This window comes from Microcaecilia unicolor, chromosome 4 (assembly GCF_901765095.1).
Source record: "Microcaecilia unicolor chromosome 4, aMicUni1.1, whole genome shotgun sequence".
In the NCBI taxonomy this organism is placed as follows: Eukaryota; Metazoa; Chordata; class Amphibia; order Gymnophiona; family Siphonopidae; genus Microcaecilia; species Microcaecilia unicolor.
Window position 1 is genome coordinate 223,712,905 of NC_044034.1, and position 21,875 is coordinate 223,734,779.

At 42.5% G+C, this 21,875-nt stretch overlaps 1 protein-coding gene across 3 annotated transcripts in view; it reads left to right on the forward strand.

Annotated features, from left to right (window-relative positions):
* Positions 1 to 18,135, forward strand: part of LOC115469025 — a 194,884-nt gene extending 176,749 nt beyond the window's left edge. For 2 of the 3 annotated variants that reach the window (XM_030201279.1, XM_030201280.1), the window contains exon 14: positions 1,833 to 3,681. In XM_030201279.1, the coding sequence (XP_030057139.1) occupies positions 1,833 to 3,475 (1,643 nt within the window). In that variant the 3' untranslated portion in view covers positions 3,476 to 3,681. Of the gene's footprint in view, positions 1 to 1,832; positions 3,682 to 18,027 lie in introns of those variants that run through there. The other variant, XM_030201281.1, reaches the window with a different exon arrangement.
* Positions 18,136 to 21,875: the final 3,740 nt, after the last annotated feature.

Here is a 21,875-nt window from a genome sequence, read left to right on the forward strand (position 1 = left end):
AGACTAAATGTGGCAGTGTTGATCTGCTCTTTTTTAAATTAAGTTTTTTATTTCTATCCCATATTATCCCAGTAGATGAGGTTCAATGTGACTATTATGATTAACAGTGTAAAAAGTGATGCGGGATAGTATATATTAAGCAGTAATAACAAAGTAAATAACAAAGGAGGTCTTTTACAAAGGCACGCTAGCAGCTTTAGTGCACACTAAACGCTAGAAACGCCCATAGAAATATATGGGCATTTCCAACTTTTAGCACGTGCTTATTTTTAGCGCACACTAAAAATGCATGCTTTTGTAAAAGGATCTCAAAGTACTGTTCCCATACTGCTGTGGACTGTGTTTAATTCCAACTCCCTTTTATTTCCAGTTAGTGTGATTTTATTGGAATTTGCTTGTTTTTGTGACTCATGTACAGGCTTTATGCATGTAAATTTTACATGCAGAAAGAAAAAGCAGGAAAAAAGCCCCCCACGTGAGGAATGAAACACAAAAAAGGAAAGTAGGGGTAGACAACAGACCTCCAGCAGGAATATTCTGATTGAAAATAATTTTAATTAAAGCACCTCACCCAAAAGGATCCAAATATCTAAATAACCCTAAGGAAATCATTGTTAACACAAAAAGGAACTGTAAAAAAAATATTATATATATTCAAGCAACAAACTATGAATAAAAACAGTATATAAAGTGCTAAAGTGCATACTAAAGGCAAAACGAGTTGCATAAAACAAAGATCATGTAATGGGCTGAAAAGACTTTACATATAACAAAAATTATTTTTTTACTTTCCATTTTTGTAAATTTACATGACCATCAGATGCGCAGTTTTCCATGCATAGAGTATTGCTTTATATGTAGAAATGGCTTTTAAATTGTCTTTTAAAACTAAAAGGTCTGTGTGTGGGGGGGGGGGGGGGAAGGGGTGTTACCTATAAAATAAATTTTAACTGCGAACCCTAAGCACAGTAAGGGCTCTTTTTAATAAATAGTGCCAGCGATTTCCACACGGCAAATGCAACAAAGCTCCTTCAAATTGAATGGGCTGCATCACATTTGTTGTGACGAGAATCACTAGTTCAGTTTAGTAAAAGGGGCCTAAGATCAGGTTTGTGTCCAGAAGTATGTTAGAACCCTGCTCATTGAGCAGTGACCTTAGAAACTGGTTCCTAATCGATCCAGGTACTCCAGACATTTCCTAATTAACAAAAAAAAATACTGAATTCCTTAGTATGCCAAAGATCCTCACCGGAGGGCGAGATGATGCCATTAACAAAATGGGCACCATTCTGTTGGCTCAGTTTGTCTCATGTTTTAAAATGGTAATTATTTTACCAATTAAAGTTTCACCTTGGTGACTCAAAGGCAATTCTATAAACTAGATGCTAACATTTATAGGTACATAAATCTTTAGAATAGTAACATTAGCACATATAGGTGCAAACATGCACATATATGCCAATATGCTGCCTAAGCACTAATCTGCAAATACCCGCTTAATCATAGCATGTATTTGAAAGTGGGCTTACATAGGGGCACAATATGGATGGAACATAAATGGGGTTCCTACTTACATGTATAACTTAAAGAATACTGTAAGTTATGTGTGTCCCTGCTGCCTTTAGGCACACCAGTACCAAATTATGCTAGTATTCTATAATGGAAATGTGATGTGTAGATTCCGTTAATGAATAAGTTCCTACTGCACCCCCTCAGGGTTCCTAAATGGAGGCGCCCAGTTATAGAATTGTCTCCTTGTGTCTTGGTATTTAACCATCTGCTCTAATTCATCAGCTAACTGCCTAACATTTTTTATGGTTTTATTTTCAAAGCAAAATCAGAAGAATTTCCAAAGAAGCTACTGGGCCAGGAAATTGCTATTGATTTATTACCAGTGCAACCCCACCTTGCAGCGAGTGGCTTACCTGATGACACTGGAACTGGCAGAGACACCAAACAGGCACCACCCAGGATAAACAGTGCTAATGTGAATACAGTCTCTAGCCAAGAGGATAAAACTAGGGTACCTTCTCCCTATTATAATAGAACTTCTTCTCCTGCTTTACCTATCCTGGACAGAATCCCTATGACAGAAGTCAATTTGCATATAGTGCCAATTGAAGGATCTGACCAACATGAAATTCAGCTCTTTTTAGAAGAAACTGAAACCCTTTCATCAAAAAAAGCAATCCATGAACTCCCAAGGCAAGGTGGTTCTCCTCAAAAAGTTAATAAGACTCAAAACTTTTCTTCAAAGGGAGAATTTCCTCCTGAAGTAGATGATAGTGGGGTTGCCCAACCAGAGAATCTTCAAGCAACAATGAAGCAGACTCTTTCACCTTTACAGGAGACTAACTCTTCTAATTCTGTTGGAAATATTATGAGACACTGTGAAAATCAGAAACTGATTCTTCCACATCCACATTTGGATGAAATAATAAACAGTTCTGCTGGGAATAGTGATACCCACACAAAGTCATCACAGGCTGATTTACACATCAAGTCAATTGATATTTTGCCTGAAGCTGTACCAGATATGTTCCCAACACTTGAAGAATTTGATGCCCTGAAGAACTATCCAATTGAATATATGCTTTCTGTAAAGCATGAAAAAGCTACTGATTCTCCATCCATGGATTTATCTCAAAAAGACAACCTGCCTCTTAATAACCAGGAGCTTCAGCCTTCACCACTAAAAAACATCCTGGTGTCACACCACAAACCTTCATTCCTTTATAAATTGCCAATGGAACAAGTTACTCTTCCTTTTCCTGAGCATGAAGAAAGAAGACGCCCATCCAACATATCTCAGTATGACAACTTGTTTGAGTGGGAGCAAGGATATAATAAGTTATCAATGGCATCCAGTGTTACTGCCCCTGATTCAGAAAGTGAAGTATACAAGTCATCTTTTTGTGAGGTTTTAGATCTCCACCAGTTCTCTGGAAGAAGCATGGGTTACCTGAAGGCTCGAATGTTCAAAAGGTCAAAGTCATTTCAATGGAGACTTTCTGGCAGTGTGCCAGTGTTGTGCATACGGGATATTGATACCCCTTTGTTGTCAGAGGGTATCTTCAATCGTACTAAATCATCTCCAACAATACAAAGGCAGTCTAGTTTCTTCAGAATAGTAAAGACCACCACTCCACTCCATGTGGCTTGTGCTACAGGGCAAGACTTCTGCAGTGCAAAACAACTGTCTGTGTCTTTGCATGAAGGTCTTCACTGTGTGGTTTCACTTCCTCAGGGAGGTAAGCCAAACAAATATCCTAACACAGTGACAAACAATATTGACACTGCCAGTATCAATGGTCAAGAACTGATCACTTCAATGAAAAAAGCACTACTCTTACCACCTCCTCAGGATTCAAAAAGACCACTACAGCAGCCCATGGTTTCCAAAGCCCATTCTGATGACATTTTCTGTTCAAACCGTACTTCTGTGGCCCAAATGTCCAAATCTGTGACATTTTAAGAAAGTCAAGAAATGAACTGTTGAACCAACTGTAGATTCTTTATACACAGGATAGAGGGTATAAGTTGTCTGTACTGTAGCAGTTGTTTAGCTACAGTAGCCAACATCATCTATTGTAAGGTGTAAGAAATCTGGCATAGTACCAGGTTAACATTAAAGTTTGGACTTTTGTAAATATGCAGTACCCTGAATAGTGGGGAAAAATAACTTTTGAAATATATATTTATCTATAGACAAATCTCAAAGTGGTTTTCATCTAAGTTTGAGGCAGCTGAAACAGGGATGCCAGTACTCCCGTTCCTTTTCAGGGTGGTTCTGGAATCATTCTTGGGCACAATATTTTTTAAACAAAAGATAGCTTGTACCTTATGCCTGTTTCATGGCAACAAAATTGGTTAGCATGTGGTATATAGAAATTTTGTATGAACAGGAAACCTGAAAAAAAAAAAAAAGGGATTTTTGATGGTAGATCTTTTGGTGAGCATCTAAACAGGCCTGAAATGCAATATGTTTCATATGTTCTGCAGTTGTCTTTGCTGCTAGTCCTGAGTTAACAAATGTCAGAGCTGCAATATCTAGCATTATTGCACCTAACGAAAAAAACAAGATTCACAGTTCTTTAGGTGGTGTAGCTCCTCTGTTTTTAAAGCTCCAGAGTATCTGTATAACTTGGTTGAGGGTGGAACCTCATTAGTATCTAGGTGTAGTGGAACTGGATGAATAACTTCAGTGTCCCAAACCTAAATGATGAGTAAAGTCTCTCTCATGCAGTTCTGTGTAAACTTGGAAACATGGGCCTTCACCAATATAGCTGGACGAGTTTATGGAAAAGAAAAACTCTTTATTAATACAAGTATTCTGAAACTTTTTGCTTCACAGGTATAGCTCTTTAGAAATAAAGAGGCTCATTTTCAAAGGACATAAATTTACAAAGTTACATAGAGGTGTATTTTCAAGCACTTAGACTTACAAAGTTATGAGGAGGGGCATTTTCGATATGATGTCCAAGTCCAACTTTGGATGTTTTGTGAAAAATGTCTAAAATCCGAATAGGAAAGAAGGTAATTTTCGAAAGAGAAAAACGTCTATCTTTTGTTTTCGAAAATATGGTTCCGAACATTTTGTGATTTGGACGTTTTGTTTTTTAGTCTGTTTTCGAAAAAAAAACCCATCCAAGTGCAAAACACACAAAATCAAGCCATTGGGTTGTAGGAGGAGCCAGCATTTTTAGTAGACTGGCCCCCCTGACATCCCAGGACAGCAGTAAGGCACCCTAGGGAGTACTGCAGTGGACTTCATAAAAGTTTCCCAGGTACACATCTCACCATTGCTCCCTTAACTTGTGTGCTGAGCCCCCCACAAAGCCCACTACCCCCAACTGTACACCACTACCTTAGCCTTTTCAGGTGAAGGGGGCACATATATGTGGGTACAGTGGGTTTCTGGTGAATTTTGGAGGGCTCACGGTTTCCTCCACAAGTGTAACAGGTAGGGGGAGGTAGGAGCCTGAGTGCACCTGTGTGCAGTGCACTGCACCCACCACTAGACTACTCCAGGGACCTGCATGCTGTTCTAATGGACCTGAGTATAACATCTGAGGCTGGCAAGTAATGTTTTTCATCACATTTTTGGGGGTGGGAGAGGGTTTGTGACCACTGAGTGAATAAGGGGAGGTCATCCCTGATTCCCTTCAGTGGTCATCTGGTTATTTAGGGTACCCTTTTTTTGCATTATTCGTTCTAAAAACAGGTCTAGCTCAAAACGTCTTAGTTCTGGACGTTTTTGTTTTGTTCCATTATGGCTGAAAAACGTCTAAGTCTTAGGAACGCCCACGTCCCCGCCTGAACACACGCCTGATACACACCCCCTTGAGATTTGAACTTGCTTCTGACCGACTTCATAGAAGAACATCTAAAAAATGGCTTTTGAAAATACTGATTTGGACATGTTTGTGAAAAAAACATCCAAATGTTGCTTTATGCCACTTTTTAGACGTTTTTCTGTTTCGAAAATGAGCCTGGTAGTAACCTATGGAACTTTGTAAGTCTACGTGCTTTGAAAATGAGCCCCATAGTAACATATGTAACTTTGTAAGTTTATGTACTTTGAAAATGAGCCTCAGAGTCTCCTAGGATGCAAGCACAGTCTTTATACCAGGGGCATAGCCAGACCTCGGCAGGAGGGGGCTCCAGAGCCCAAGATCGGGGGGCACATTTTAGCCCGCCTCCCCCGACCCTCCCCCCACTTTTGACCCGCCGCCGCCAAAGTGAGCGAACAAGCCGGCGACCGGCGCTGAAGAAGATCCCCATCAGCAAAGGTACCTTGCGGTGGCGGAGGGGGGGGGGGGGGGGGGGAGTCGAAAGTGGAAGGCCAGGACTAAATCTGTGGGGGCCCATGGCCCCACCTAGCTACGCTCCTGCTTTATACAGGTATGTTGCTGACAGGTTGTAAAGTTACCATATAACTGCCTAACTGCAGGGTTATACCAATCCTGGCCTGGTTCCAGCCAGGCCTCAAGAAACAGGATTCTCACATGACTAACGGAAAAATTCCCTACCTTGGCAGTCTTCTGTTACTCTAGACAAAGGTTGTGGAGGTATAGGTGGAAGGTCTGTGTTTGGACACTGCAACTCTAGGTTGGAACACCCTTGGAAGCTCCCCATCCTACTTCCTCTCTGAGACTTAAACTTTCTCTGACTGGTCCCTACCCTTCTAGCTAAGTCAGCTAGCTCTACTTCTTTAAAGTGACCTAGTGAAGGAGTGCACTTAAGGAAACCTGGGCTTATACCAGACACTCCCTCACATACTCTGAGCTCAGTCTTCCCAAGGAGAGTGCTTGCCACTACAAGGCCACCTCTAGCAGGCAACAAGGACTAAACATCTGTTAAGGAATCAAGCCCCTTCCCCCCCCCAATATATCATCCTGCCTAAGCCCATGAACCCACCTCTAGCAGGGAACCCCCCTAGCACTACAAAACAGATGATGCCAATCCAAAGTTTGTTTATGTTTATTAAAAGACTTGATATCCAGCTCTTTGAGGTCACAGTGGCTCACAATAAAATAAAAGTTACATAAAATAGGAAAGGAACTTCATAAAATACAGGAAAGAGTAGTAACAGTCACATAAATGAAGGTAGGAAAAAGACAAAACATTCAGTACCTTGATTGTCTACAATTGCACACATGCCAGCAGCTCCAGATCCGGAAATGCCAAAAGCCAGTGGCAGCCACAGTCCAACATTTCTCCACCATTTGACCCTCATAGGTTTGGGGCATTCAATGATCACAGTCCTTTGTAGCTGAACCTTGATATCTCTCCTCAATAGCACTGAGGTCATTTTCCCCAGTGGTTGACACTCCATTACCTGGGACTGTTTCCATGTCTTGAATGTTGCACCTACCTGTGTATAAATGTCTCTGTTCTCCTGTCTGCTACATCTCATACTAAGAAATGTCATCCGCCAGGTGTCGCAATCAGGTGTCTCAATCCCCATCTTCATCTCTGGTTAAAGAAAGGCCAGGCACTAGAGGCTTCCAGTAGTCTTCCTATGGTCTGTGAAATCCTGCTGTATCGGAGCCCAGATCACCTCCTTGGTGTAGCCAGCCTCTCAGATCTCTGTGAAGTCCCCCTGGCTCCTGCATTATTGTGAGAAATCAGTGCTTCCAGATCCTGCTCTAGGACTCTCCTTTCCTTAGAGATATCCATAACTGGAAATAGACGAACATAAATCTAAAAGGACCCTCTTGGGCTGCACAGCATCCCTGACTTGGAAGCTTCTGCTCCTTCTGAGCTGGTTCTTCACTTTAAATTTCTTATTTGTAGTGATCACCCTTTGAGACGGGCCATCTAAAGATCCAGTTTCATAACTAAAGGTCATAGCTCAGCTGAAGGACTCTCTTGTCCCAAACTATCTCTCATGTAGGATGGGAGCACTGACATGGGGCTCAACTGCACAGTCATTGTACTACTTCCCACTCCATTATTAGCCTCATTATTCTCTCCAGTGGGCTCTTCTGGGCCACTAAACATTGTTTGAGAGCCTACACATTATTCTGGAAAGGAACCACTGTCACAGTGTACTGTTAAGAGCTTTTTGATATCTCCGCCCACTGCATCTATACTGAGCTCACTGGGTTCAGGGTGAAATGCTAACAGAAGACTCATAGGTTACCCGTATTCTGAGAATTTCATTGTAATGCCCGTCACAAACTTTAAGATGGTGACATTGTCTCCATGGATTTAAGTCACTCAACAGCTCAATATTCTTAATGACTGTTATCCATTGAATTACCTCATTAATTGTCCAGACTAAGGCATGCTGCTGTAGTCCAGTCCTGGTTTCAAGTTCACATTGCTACTGAAACATCTCAACTCATGGCTGGCAATCTGTAAGGCCTCCACCAGACCCCTCTGGACTGCAAGCTCTTCTTTGATGTGGCCCTTTAAGCCTTCAATTTGGTGAGATCGCTCCCTCTTGTCTGTCTAGACCTGAGCCTTATAAGTTATGAGCTCATCAGTTAACAGTTGCTTCTCACCCACCATTATCCTGGCTTCATTAAGTTTGTCTTTCAACAGGGTTTTTCCTCCAAGGTGTCCCTTGCTTGAGAAGCCTTCTCAAGCTGGGTAACCAAATCCTCCAGCTCCTTCAAAGTCTCACTCCTAGATACTTCCTCTTGAGCCAGCTGATCTTGTAGTTTCTGTATACTATTGTCCAGCACTGCCATTTTTATTACATTTGTATCCCACATTTTCCCACCTATTTGCAGACTCATCCCAGTGCTCCTTTAACTCAACAAACTCTATGCTGATTTGATACTGTAAATCTGCAAGCTGCTGTGTTAACAGTATTTGCTTCTGCCAGGTAGGAACATTCCTGCAGCATTGCATTTTCTGTATCATGTACCTTCTTCTCTCTGAGACTTTCTCCTGCACTTAAGTGTGGAACGTAGCATTCAGGCCTTCCAGCATTTGGATTTGTGCTAATATGTCATTATGGCTCGACCTGACTCCAGTCTTTGCAGCTCATGTAGTGACACAGGGGTAGCTACCTGGCTTCAACTCTTGCAGCCTCAACTTGGGCCTGATAGACCTGTGTAAATCTGGTCCATAAGCCCCTCAGTCTCCTGCTGTTGTTGCACCAGTTCCCATTCTGTAGCTCTTAGTTGCTTAACTTTCTCATTGATCTTCTTGACCACTTTCCTTACTCTGAAAGTAGTTAGCCAGAGCACTCCTTTCCAACTGTCTTTACAAAATTTGCAACTGACAGGTTATCTCCTCCTTGTTTCCCAATTGGTTTTCTTCTTGGATAGCACTTGGTCATTTTTCATGAGCCACCTCTCCTCCACACACAACTCTTCCATGAGGAGATTCTGCTGCCTGAGTTGATCCTGTAATTGACTTACTTCTCTCAAGGCCCTGTCACGTTGTTCCTCAGCAATCTGAGTGACCTGTTGTGCCTTCTTTAGTTCATTAAGCAGCTCTCACTTCTGCAGGGATTCAGGGAGGACTTCATAAGGGTTACCTGCTGTTGCAGCTCGATACTCTTTTGTTCTCCAAGCTGCTTTTTAACACTTTGGCCCCCTGTTCTCTATCTCTGATTAGACAGGGGTTTTTGCTTTCAGTTGAGCATTTAACCAGACATTCTGACTCTGTGACCATTCTCTTTCTCTCTTTTTTTTCCAGTTGTACCCTCTTCGTAAATCAATGAAACCTCTAAGAATAATGACTCCAAATTCAACCTGGCTTTTCATTGCTAATCTTTAAGAGCTTCGGCTCCTCAACTTCTGGTCAAGCATTTCCAATAGTCCTTTCCTTTCTGCTCCCATGGCAACATGGACAGACTGCAGTTTTTTCACATGCCACCAGCTACTCTGACCTTGAAGCTGGTGCTCAATCTCTACTGGCTGACCTTCAAGGGCTTTCCTTTCTTCTTGTGGTTTCTGGTCTTTAGATTGCAAATCACTCCTCAGGTTTGCAGTCTGGCTTCCTCCAGCTGCATGAGGAGTTCTACTGCAGCCACAACCACCTTAAATTCCTGACTTCCCTTGATCTTGGTCTGGTCTCCCTTTTGGAAACTGCTTTATTTCCATTTCTTGGCAATCCAACACTTGCAGTTGGTTTGTGGCCTTCTTTATGGCCTTGGTTTTCTTTTCTTTATCTGAGACCCCCCCCCCCCCCCTCCCAGCGCCAGTACTCAGTTTTGCTCAGCGAATGCTGCTACAAGGCTGCCCTAGTGCTCTCTTTCCTATTCCCTGATTCCCATCTTAGAATGCTTGCTTCCTTCAGTCTTTTATATGCATAACAACCAGCCTCCCACCAGTTTGTGTAGTAGCTTTGGTTCCAATAACTACTCCAGATCAGGTTTTCCAGACCGCACCTGTTAGGGTTAACTGCAGCAGCAATTCATATATCCTCTTTATAACTTCACACAGGTCACCAATGGTCCCAGAAGGTGCTTATCATACCTTATGTAATGAGTTTGGTATTCTAATAGGAGGACTCCTCAGGACTGCAAATCACTTATGTCTTGAAATTCTCAACATCTCTGGCTTCTGGCATATACTGAAGCCAATACATTCAATCTACCATGTTCCACTGGCTACTCCAAGCCAGACTTTCCTAGCAGCACTAAAACAGCACTGCAACAAACATAAGGAAAATAAATCCTGCTTGTTTAACTCTGACTACATTTCTTCAGGTCCCTATCTAGGGCAAGGCTACTCCCTTTAGCCCATGCATAAGTCCCTACTCTGTAGTGAGGCTTGAAGGGAAGTAGATTTGACTTTAGTTGATCTGCAGATCCCATCGCTGCCACAATATATGATAGTGTGAGCAAGGATTGGGCATAGACCTTCACCAATACAGCCAAACGTATGACAAAACTCTTAACACAAATAAGGTGAAACCTATTACTTCACAGGTATAGTTTTAGCAATAAAGTCTCTTAGGATTCAGGCACAGTCTTTACACAGACCTGTTGATGATGTAAGTCTACGTGCTTTGAAAATAAGCCCCATTGTAACATATATAACTTTGTAAGTCTGTGTGCTTTGAAAATGAGCCTCAGAGTCTCCTAGGATCCAAGCACAGTCTTTATACAGGTATGTTGCTGATGGGTCGTAAAGTTACAATGTAATTGCCTAACTGCAGTGTTACACCAGGCCTCAAGAACTAGGATTCTCTCACAAGACTAAGGGAAAAATTCCCTACCTTGGTAGTCATCTATCACCTTATACAAAGGTCATGGAGAGATAGGCAGAAGGCAGCTCCTGCCTTTCCTGGCCCCATCTTTGGGCATGGCAACTCCAACTTGGAACACCCATGGAGAATCCCTTATTCCTTACTCGAGGCCTCCCTGTGGCTTTACCTTTGACTGGGCCCCTCCCTTCTAGCTGTCAACTGGCTCTGCTCCTTTATTTATTTATTGTTCACTTATATCCCACATTTTCCCACTCATGCAGGCACAATGTGGCTTACAAACATTAAATAAAATACAGAATAGGAAAACTTAGAAGAATATACAAGGAGTATGCAGGGGGAGAAGCATCTAACAGGGTGAACTAGCAGGGTAGGAGCCAGGGAGGGTGCATCAAGCAGCGGTATAAAGTGAGGAGTAGGTCTTTGCAAAGAAGTAGGTCTTCAACAACTTCTTGAAGAGGGCGTGGTCCGCTTGAGTTTTAAGGTGTTGCGAGAGAGAATTCCAGTGCTTAGGACTCCAATAGCGGAAAGATGAGGCGAAGATCCTCTTGTACTTGACACCCTTACAGTTTGGGAAGTGAAGGTGGAGGAAGGAATGAGCAGCAGGGTTGGCATTCCTGGGCGGGAGGTCGATCAAGGGGTGCATATACTCCGGGGCAAAACCATAGATAATTTTATGGGTCAAGGAGCAGAGTTTAAAGGCAATGCGCTCCTGAACAGGCAGCCAGTGTAATTTGAACCGTAAGGGTTCGGCATGTGCAAAGCGTTGCTCTCTCAGGATGAGTCTCGCAGCAGTGTTCTGAACTGTTTGGAACTTTTTCAACAGAGAGGCCTGGCAGCCCGTGTAAATTCCGCTGCAGTAGTCCAAGTGGGAAAGGACAAGCCAGTGGACAAGTGTGCGGAACAAATCTCTAGGAAGGAAGTATCTGAAACGCCGAAGCCTCCACATGGCGTGAAACATTATTTTGGTGACCAAGTGCACATGATTGTCCAGCTGGAGGTGTGTGTCCAGTTGCAGTCCTAAAAGCCGCAGGCTTGTGGCAATCGGAAGGACAGAGCCCAATACTGGGAGCATCGTGTCAGTTACTGGAGTGTGGATGGACGAGAGGATGAGACACTGTGTTTTGTCCTTGTTTAATTTGAAACGGAAGACCTGAGCCCAATGTTCTAAGGTGGAGAAACAGGCATCAATGAGGTGAACAATTTCTGACAAGGTGGTGCGAAAGGGAATGTAGACTGTAATATCGTCGGCATAGATGAAAGGGTTAAGGTCCAGTTTTGCGAGAGCAGCAGCTAAAGGCATCAACATAATATTGAATAAGGCTGGTGAAAGTGGGGAGCCCTGCGGAACCCCACAGGAGGCCTTCCACGGATCAGAAGTAACCGAGTTCACTGAGACCTGGTAAGTTCTTGTTGTTAAAAAGCCCGCAAACCAGTGTAAGACAGGACCTCCTATACCAAAAGAGTCCAGCAGATGAAGCAAGATTTCATGGTCCACCATATCGAAGGCACTAGACATGTCAAATTGAAGCAGTAAAACCTTCCGACCAATGGGTAGCTCTTGCTTAAAGTTAGATAAGAGGGTGACCAGGACAGTCTCGGTGCTATATTGAGCTCGGAAACCAGACTGAGAGGGGTGTAGGATATCGAAGGCAGTCAGGAAGTCGTTGAGCTGGACGTTGACCATACTCTCCATTAACTTGGTAACTAGGGGAATCGAAGCCACTGGGCGATAGAGACGACGTCTGGTTTAATCTTTAGATTCTTCGGAACAGGGGTGAGAAGGATATTATCATGGCCTGGCGGGAAAGATCCAGCACTTAACATGAAGTTGAGGTAAGTAGTCAGATCTTCAACAAAACACTTCGGTGCAGCTTTCAGGAGATGAGTTGTTTATTTACACCTTATATGTGTGTAAACAAAGAAACTGACACCTATTATAAAGAAGAATAATCAAAAATTTTTATTTTTTCAACTGTCCTCTGTTGGACAGAGGCAGCATGAGAACATCACGCTGGAAGCAAAGTATACTTACACAATATATTTTTAGCAATAATACAGAGATATATGTTTGCTCAGCAGTAATACAGAGATATATGTTTGCTTTGCTTTGCTTAAGATACATATCTTCTCCTCAGTTTAAATACACTTACATTCGTGCTGCACCCAATGTGTGCACGTCAGCAACCCTTTTCTTTGAAGCCTGTTCTCACATTTCTTATCTACAAATTCCAGCAAGCAACATTCTTTCTGCCCCAGCACAGACTGTCTCTGTTTCACACCAGGCTGCCCAGCTCAAGGTTGATTCTATGACTCCCTTATTATTTTCACAGGTTTGTGACTCATATCTCTTTTGCCTTAATGCTTGCACTTCACTGACCATAGGAACTTTCTTTTTTCTCATTATATTTAACAAATCCTCCCTTGAACCTTGTAAAGCAAGGTTCACCAAAATTTCATGGTTATAGTTTTCATCACTGTTAGACTGGGCATCATCCTATAAATAGGTAACACCTCAGGCCGTCATGGCAATGACAAACATTTTCTATCAAACCACAGAACTTTCGGGAGTCATCAGTAACCCAGGACAATTTGGTTCATTGTCACTGGTTTCAGCAGGCATTACATTTTGTATCTGAGTTACCATGGTCATTTTCAATGAATCTTGACATGCTCGTCTGCAGCAGCCAAGCAAACAAGGCAAACAACATAACAAGAGTCCTGCAACACATATGAAAACAATACATCCAGTCACAATCCCTCTTAACCATGGACCTAATCCTCCAAACCAATTTTTTATGGTATCCCACCATGACGTGTCTAATATTCCTTCATAATCACTTACTTGAGTTCTTGCTAGAGAAAGAATGCGCTGCATTGCATTTTTCACAATTATTGATTTCTGATAACAGTACAACATGATGTATCATTAATAAGTTCACAAACATCATCATCAATCTGCCTTTGTAGGGCGGTTAAAGCAATGTCCAATTCATGGGTAACAACATGTAATAATGATTGTAAATTGTCTAATTGACATTCCTAATTCAGCAGTGGCAGCTGGTTCTGTAAAAGGTATCCAAGATGTTGTAGTGTAGCTGCGGCAGCTTCAGAGCTCTGGTATGAAGGCTGTTTTTGAAATTCCTCGTCTGCCTTCATGCATGCTGTTTCACGCGTCTGTGTCTCAATTTTCATTTTATCAGCATGGTATAAGTCTGCTGCTACCATAAAAAGATTTAAAACATGTAAGTGTTTCTGTAAGGATTTTCCCTTTTTGTTTTGTTGAATGTATTTTAAAACAGACAACAGCTGAGTTCTTACAAATGAACCACCACCTGGCCAGGATAAAAATGAATCCTGTGAGGCATATCCAGCCCATTTCTCACAAACCTTTTGAATAACGGGTGCCTCAAAGGGAAAAGTATTCTTAACATGCACAAAGGGTGAGCAATTCTTTCGGCTATCTACATACAAAACATAAGGAGTGATAGATGTTTCTCCCTGACCCTCTGCAGCGGGTTGAGGGGATGGTTCCTTCTTAGACTGAAAAGGTCTCATGATATAATAACAAACAATGCCTAAGCTAGCAAAATACACAGCAAACAATAATATAAATAATGAAAGATACAAGAATAAAAATAAAAAAGCAATTTTTCAAACGACTTTGCTTCAAGATATACTCACGGTTCAGCTGATTGACAGTCTATAACCTACTCAATCCAGGCTGGCCATTTCTGGAGATCATAGGAAAGAAAGTCACACGATTACCAATCCAAAAACTTAATCAGAGCGACGGCAGCCGCGTCCTGCCGCGGTCACCAATTTGTTTATTTACACCTTATATGTGTGTAAACAAAGAAACTGACACCTATTATAAAGAAGAATAATCAAAAATTTTTATTTTTTCAACTGTCCTCCGTTGGACAGAGGCAGCATGAGAACATCACGCTGGAAGCAAAGTATACTTACACAATATATTTTTAGCAATAATACAGAGATATATGTTTGCTCAGCAGTAATACAGAGATATATGTTTGCTTTGCTTTGCTTTGCTTAAGATACGTATCTTCTCCTCAGTTTAAATACACTTACATTCGTGCTGCACCCAATGTGTGCACGTCAGCAACCCTTTTCTTTGAAGCCTGTTCTCACATTTCTTATCTACAAATTCCAGCAATCAACATTCTTTCTGCCCCAGCACAGACTGTCTCTGTTTCACACTAGGCTGCCCAGCTTAAGGTTGATTCTATGACTCCCTTATTATTTTCACAGGTTTGTGACTCATATTTCTTTTGCCTTAATGCTTGCACTTCACTGACCATAGGAACTTTCCTTTTTCTCATTATATTTAACAGAGTCGGACAAACATCCAATCTACAGGGTTTGTTGGAGAACTTAAGTAAAGCAGCGGTTACCTTGTCAAGTGATAAGCGGGAGAATTTGGTCCAAATGTGATCTGCTGGGCAGACACCCGTTGGCATAGTCAAAGATTCCAGGAAGTCGTCCACATCAGAGAGGCAGCTCACAGTTGAAGACCGTAGGGTCAGTATTTTCTCATTGAAATAAATTGCAAGTTGGGAAGCAGAAGGAAGATCAGCACTGGAGAATTCTAGAGTACGGGTATCAAGGAAAGAGTTTATCAGCTGGTATATCTTTGTGATGTCCCGGCCAGCAGACTGTAGTGTAGCAGAAAAGTACTTTCGCTTTGCTTGACGGATGGCATACTTATACCTGTGGTGACTGCCTTTCCAAGCACCCAACGCAACATCCGACTTCCGCTTACGCCAGGCTCTTTCCAGACGTCTAGTCTCTGTTTTTAAGGCTCTGAGATCAGCCGAGAACCAGGGTGTAGAGTTGCGGATGTGGGAAGTCTTGAGATGGGTAGGTGCAATATGGTCCAGCACAACCTTGCAGTGGTTCTCCCAGTCAGAGAGATAGGTTGGCGTAGTTGGCTGCAAGTCCACGCCGCAACTGTAAAGGGACTTCCAGAACAGGCTGGGATCAATGACGCCTCTAGTGTTGTATTGTTGGATTTGACAGGGCTGGGGGAGGCCTGAGGTTTGCCAACGCAAGGAAAACTGCAACTTAAAGTAGTCCAACCAAGTCGTTGCATACCAGCCAATATCGTGTAGGGAAAAGCTCTTACTGTCCAAGAATCTATATGAGAGGAGATCTAGGGAATGGCCTTTACAGTGAGATGGACCAGATATAGGGCAATCAAGGTCGCAAAGGTGGAGAAAATCTAGGAACTGGGAAGTATCCGGAGAAGCAGGATTAGCTAGATGAAGGTTGAGGTCACCCAGCAGGAGTATATTCGGGTTATTTAAGCAGATGTGCGAGATGAAATCCAGTAGCTCAGATTGACTGCAGGACCAGGCAACTGGGGGTCTGTAGAGCAGCGCACAGATTAAGTGGCCATGAAGGGAGGGATGATGAATCTTGACTGCTGCGATTTCCAGCGACGAAGAGATCAAATCCGAGCTTGTGTCTACTGTGAGGCGGGAATGATAAATGAGTGCCAGCCCACCACCTCGTTTGTCTGTTCGGTCCCAGTGGATGATCTTGTAGCCTTTCGGGCAGAGATCCAGCACGATGGGGTATTTTGGTGTTCTGATCCAGGTTTCTGTGATGAACAGCATATCAAGAGCAGCAGAGGAGATCCAATCAAAAATCAGCTCAGGTTTATTCACTACGGATCTGGCGTTTATGTAGCCCACTCGAAACGACTGGAATGGTGCAGGCTGTGCTCGCACAAGAGGAACAAGTGTATGACGATGTTGCATGTTGGGATGGGACAGAGATGCAAACTGAGGTACGAAGCGAGGCTGCATATGAGATAAGAGGCTCCTATGACCAGAGATGAGCGGAATTTGAGCATAAGATGGTTCAGTGGCAGTCAGGGCAGAGTGAATCAAGGCTAAGAGGTAGAGAATTTGAAATGTAGATGACGAGTACATGATTGATCCAGGAGATGGCAGTGGTAGAAGAGGGGTAGGGTTAAAAACCCACTGTTAAATAACGGTGAATGATTGGTATGAGGTATAGCCGTCAGATAGCCAAAGACATAATGAGTACAGTGCAGAGATGCGTGGAAGCTGACATCTAGCGCCTGGTGTCGGTGATTGAAACAGCAGGTAGCAAATCCTCAGGTATGAAGCGCTGGAACTGGCTGGTGGGTGAAGAGCAGACCCTGAGGACGATCAACTCAGAGTCAATGTAGCAGGTGGAGTTGCAGATTTTGCACAGGCCTGAAGCTCTATTGGATGAGGGAGGCCAAGGTAAAGGGGCAGAGCAAAGGAGGGCAGTGGACGTTGCTGTTGTAGTGGAGAATGCAGCAGGTCAGAGCAGATATCAGCGAGGAAGCCTATCTGCAGGCAACAGAATGCAGTATCAGAGTCCTCTAAGGTGGTGTTACAACTGGGATGCCTGTCGATCTGTCCCTTTAAAAGGAGAGGCCGGAAGGAGGTTGGCTCAGTGAGGGAATGCACTTAAGGACACCCAGGCTTATACCAACCACTTCCTCACACCCTAGTTGGGTTCTAGGAACCTTAAACTGTAGAAAATATTGTAAAAATAGCAAATTCCATAATGTAGTTGCATTGATGTATTCTTATGTTTGAAGGACCTGAACTGCCCTATACACAATAATGTGCATGATCATAACAATATATATTCTACTTATAAAATGTTTGACATCCACTTAATTTGGATATCTTTGAAGTGCATTAACACTAAATGGAAAAACTATTCAATTGTTCCTCACATTTAGTGAAATGCTACTACTGGTACAATATGTAATTTAATACATTAATTGCAATAAAAGTATTGCCACATGTGATCTCCCAGCTCAACCAGCTAATAAGTTTTAAAAGCTCTCTTCTGAGGGGACAGGCAGTAGCATGGGGACATGGCTGCTATGTGTATCAGTACTTGCCAGCTCTCATTGTGCCACCATTAGTCATAATTTTCCTGGGCTCATTTGTCTTACTACAGTGGTAATTTTGTCATTTGAAACCTGTAACAAATCCTTCCCCCCTTACCTGACAAAGTTTCTGAGAGGCTCCCATCTCTCGCATTTGATCCAGCAGGTCAGTGGTTCTTGACAAAACTGGAGTAGGAGTCAAACTTATCGATTGGGCCTTGTCCGGATGGTGTCCTCAGTTGAGGAGGTCAAGAAGAGGATTTTGCCCAGTGTTTGCCCACATTTAAGGTAATAAGATTTTCAAGGATCAAGGGCCCCTTCAGCATGCAGCATTCATCAATTCTGGCCAAATCAAAATGTGATCCTTAAAAGTAAGGTAGCTATCAAATGTGACACCAAGAATTCTAACCGCTTCTTTTTTTTTTAAACAGAATATGAGTACCATGTATTGTAGAAAGACTGGGTAGAGTGAACAGGACAATTCTAGAGAAAAGGCAACTGTTTTAGAGGGATTTAATTTCATGCCATTAATGGCAAGCCAGTCCACAGTTATTGTGAATCTGTTAGGTATTTCACCAATGGCATGTGGGATTAATGATTTTAATGTAAGTGAAATATGGATGTCTGCATAGAAGAGAAAAGTTATTCCAAGAGTTTTTATGAGCAAAGCTGGGGGGGGTGGGGGGGGGGGCTTGGAATATGTTAGAGGGATGGGTCTAAGAACAGAGCCCTGAGGAACTTCACAGGAAAGATTATCCTTCTGAAACAGAATTTGTCCAATGAACCTGGAAGGTCCAGTCATGAAGACAGGAGATGAAACAGTTTATAGTCTCTATAAACCTAGTTTTTTCATTCAGTTGAGAAGAATAGTACGATTTACAAGATCAAAGGCTGCACTCAAATCTACCCACCACTGTACACCACTACCATAGCCCTTGACAGTGCTTATGTTGCTTCTTATTTTCTTCATTTTGGTCCTTTTTCCATTTTTTGAAGGACATTCTTTTGGCTGTAATAGCCTCTTTCACGTCACCTTTTAATTATGCTGGCTATCATTTTTTCTTCTTTCCATCTTTGTAAATACGTGGAATGCATCTGGTCTGGGTGTCCAAGACAGTATTTTTGAACAATGTCCATGCCTGATAAAGAGGTGTATTTTCAAAGCAGTTAGACTTACAAAGTTACATGGACGGGCATAATCGAAGGGGATGCCCAGGTTTTGCTGAGGACATCCTCGCAAAACGTCCCGGTGGAGGGGCAGGGAAACCCGTATTATCAAAACAAGATGGACGTCCATCTTGTTTCGATAATATGGTCGGGGATGCCCAAATCTTGACATTTAGGTCGTCCTTAGAGATGGTCGTCCCTAGACTTGGTCATTTCTGATTTTCGGCGATAATGGAAACTAAGGATGCCCATCTCAGAAACGACCAAATGCAAGCCCTTTGGTCATGGGAGGAGCCAGCATTCATAGTGCACTGGTCCTCTGACATGCCAGGACACCAACTGGACACCCTAGGGAGCACTACAGTGGATGTCAGAAATTGCTCCCAGGAACATAGCTTCCTTACATGGTGTGCTGAGCCCCCCAAAACCCACTACCCACCACTATACACCACTAGCATAGCCCTTACGGGTGAAGGGGGCACCTAGATATGGGTACAGTGGGTTTCTGGTGGGTTTTGGAGGGCTCACATTTACCACCACAAGTGTAACAGATAGGTGGGATGGGCCTGGGTCCACCTGCCTGAAGTGCACTGCACCCACTAAAACTGTTCCAGGGACCTGCATACTGCTGTGATGGACCTGAGTATGACATTAGAGGCTGGCACAAAAGATTTTTTTTTGAAGGTGGGAGGGGGGTTAGTGACCACTGAGGGAGTATGGGGAGGTCATCCACGATTCTCTCCGGTGGTCATCTGGTCAGTTCGGACACCTCTTTGTGCCTTGGTCATAAGAAAAACAGGACCAGGTAAAGTCGTCCAAGTGCTCATCAGAGATGCCCTTTTTTTTCCATTATGGGTCGAGGACGCCCATGTGTTAGGCACGCCCAAGTCCCACCTTCGCTACGCCTCTGACACGCTCCTGTGAACTTTGGTCATCCCCGTGACGGAAAGCAGTTGGGGACGCCCAAAATCGGTTTTCGATAATACCGATTTGGGCGACCCTGTGAGAAGGATGCCCATCTTCCGATTTATGTCGAAAGATGGGCATCCTTCTCTTTCGAAAATAAGCCTGATAGTAACCTATGGAACTTATTAAGTCTAAATGCTTTGAATATGAGCCCGTTAGTGTCATAACCTTTGCAGCCAATCCTTTTAGCTTCTGTTTAACCATTTTTCTCATTTTATTGTAGCCACCCTTTTGAAAATTAAATGCAGTTACAGTAGATTTCCTTTGTGGCTTCATTCCAGATAGTAGCTCAAACATCATCATGTTATGATCATTATTTCCCAGGGGGACCCAACACCGTTACCTTTCATACTATGCCCTGCGTGCCACTAAGGACTAGATCTAAAATGGCTTCCCTTCTTGTCAGTTTCTCGACCAGTTGCTCCAAAAAGCAGTTGTTTATTACATCTAGGAATTATTATCTCCCTGGCATTACCTGATGTAATATTTATCCAATTAGTTTTGGGGTAATCACCCATTATTATACTGTTGCCCAATTTGCCAGGTTTCCTAATTTCTGTAAACATTGCTTCATCTGTCTGTTCGTTCTGTCCTGGCAAACGGTAATACAGCCCTACAAGAATACTCCTTCCCTTCACAGGTGGAATTTCTATCCATAATGATTCTATGCTGCTATGTGTCATGTGGAATGTTTATTTTATTTGCTCAATTCGCTCTTTAACATATAGCGCAACCCCTCCTCCAATTTGCTCCTATCATTGCAATACAATTTGTACCCTAACACAGTGTCCCATTTGTAACAAGAAATGATTTATACTTGGGGATAGCTAGAGCACTCACTAATATTTATAAGTTTTGATATATATATTATAATTCTCCACCAGTTGCCGATTAACAATTGCAGTATTCTGTACTGCAAGATTTAAAAGCATCCACTTTGGACACAAAAGACCATATATTTAGCTTCAAAAAGGGTTTATTTAAAATACAAATCATGTAAATAATATTGCAATGAGAGGTAGTTCTTTTAAGAGATCTTACAGAGAATCTGTACTTCAAAGTAAGGTAGCAGGTCTAGATCAAAAGTTATGTTACTTACAAGTCCTTGTTACAAAGTATGAACAGCATGAGGTAAACACATGGTTGCAGGAGAGGTCCTCATAGTAGGCAGGTGAGCTGCAGGTCAGGTCCCAAGAGCAGCAGATTTCCAAGAGAGAGCAGCAGGTCCCAAGAAGCTTTTAGAGCTGGGCTTTTCCAGGCTTTTATACAGTCTGTTTACAGGGAAATATGAGTGCATGTCCTGTGTGCATTTGCTTCCTGGTTTGCACTCGACCCTGGGCATTTGCAAAGCATTGTGGTATCTTGGTCTCATGTGTTATGACATCACAAGACTTCCTGTCTGGATTTTGCTGACAAATGGTCTTTTGAAGTGAAAAGGCTTCCTGCTCAGTCTCTGTAGCAGATACACATTATACTTTCCTTTTGTCAATAGATGTGTGGATTCCCACCTTTCTGTCTCCTTGCCTCTTTGATCTTTGTTGTGTTGATCAGCCAGGCTTTCGATCAGAGGAAGAAAGTTAAACCTTTGAAGCAGCCTCTTACTTGTTTGTCCTTTTGTTAAGTAGTAGAGGTGTTAATGGCTTTTAGGTGAACGCCTAGCCAAGTTTTTATTAACAGTCCTTCAAGTGGGAGGGGGAGAGGAAGTTTGAAGACTTCTGAAGTAGTGCCTTTTGTCCTTTTAAATGTTCCCAAAGGGAGGGGGAAGAGGGGCTTGAACTGAAAGCCAGTTTCTGCTGCAGTTTCAATAAGTCTTTTAAAATTGTATTTTTATATTGTTATATATTTGTATCTGATCCAACACAACATCATGTTACATATATTTCAATAATCCTGACAATTAAACTGATACCATTACACCATTGATGGCCCTTTTTTCATCAAGTCTCTGAGATGCCTATTATATCTACCTCATCATTTAGTGCTATATATTCTAACTCTCCCATTTTATTTTGTAGGCTTCTAACATTTGTATACAAGCTGCTTAGAAGTTGAAGGGGATAATATACATCCTTTATCCTGCTCTCTCATTAAGCATACCTGGCTTACTTTCAGCATTGTTGAAACCTCTGTACTGGGATTCCTTAAA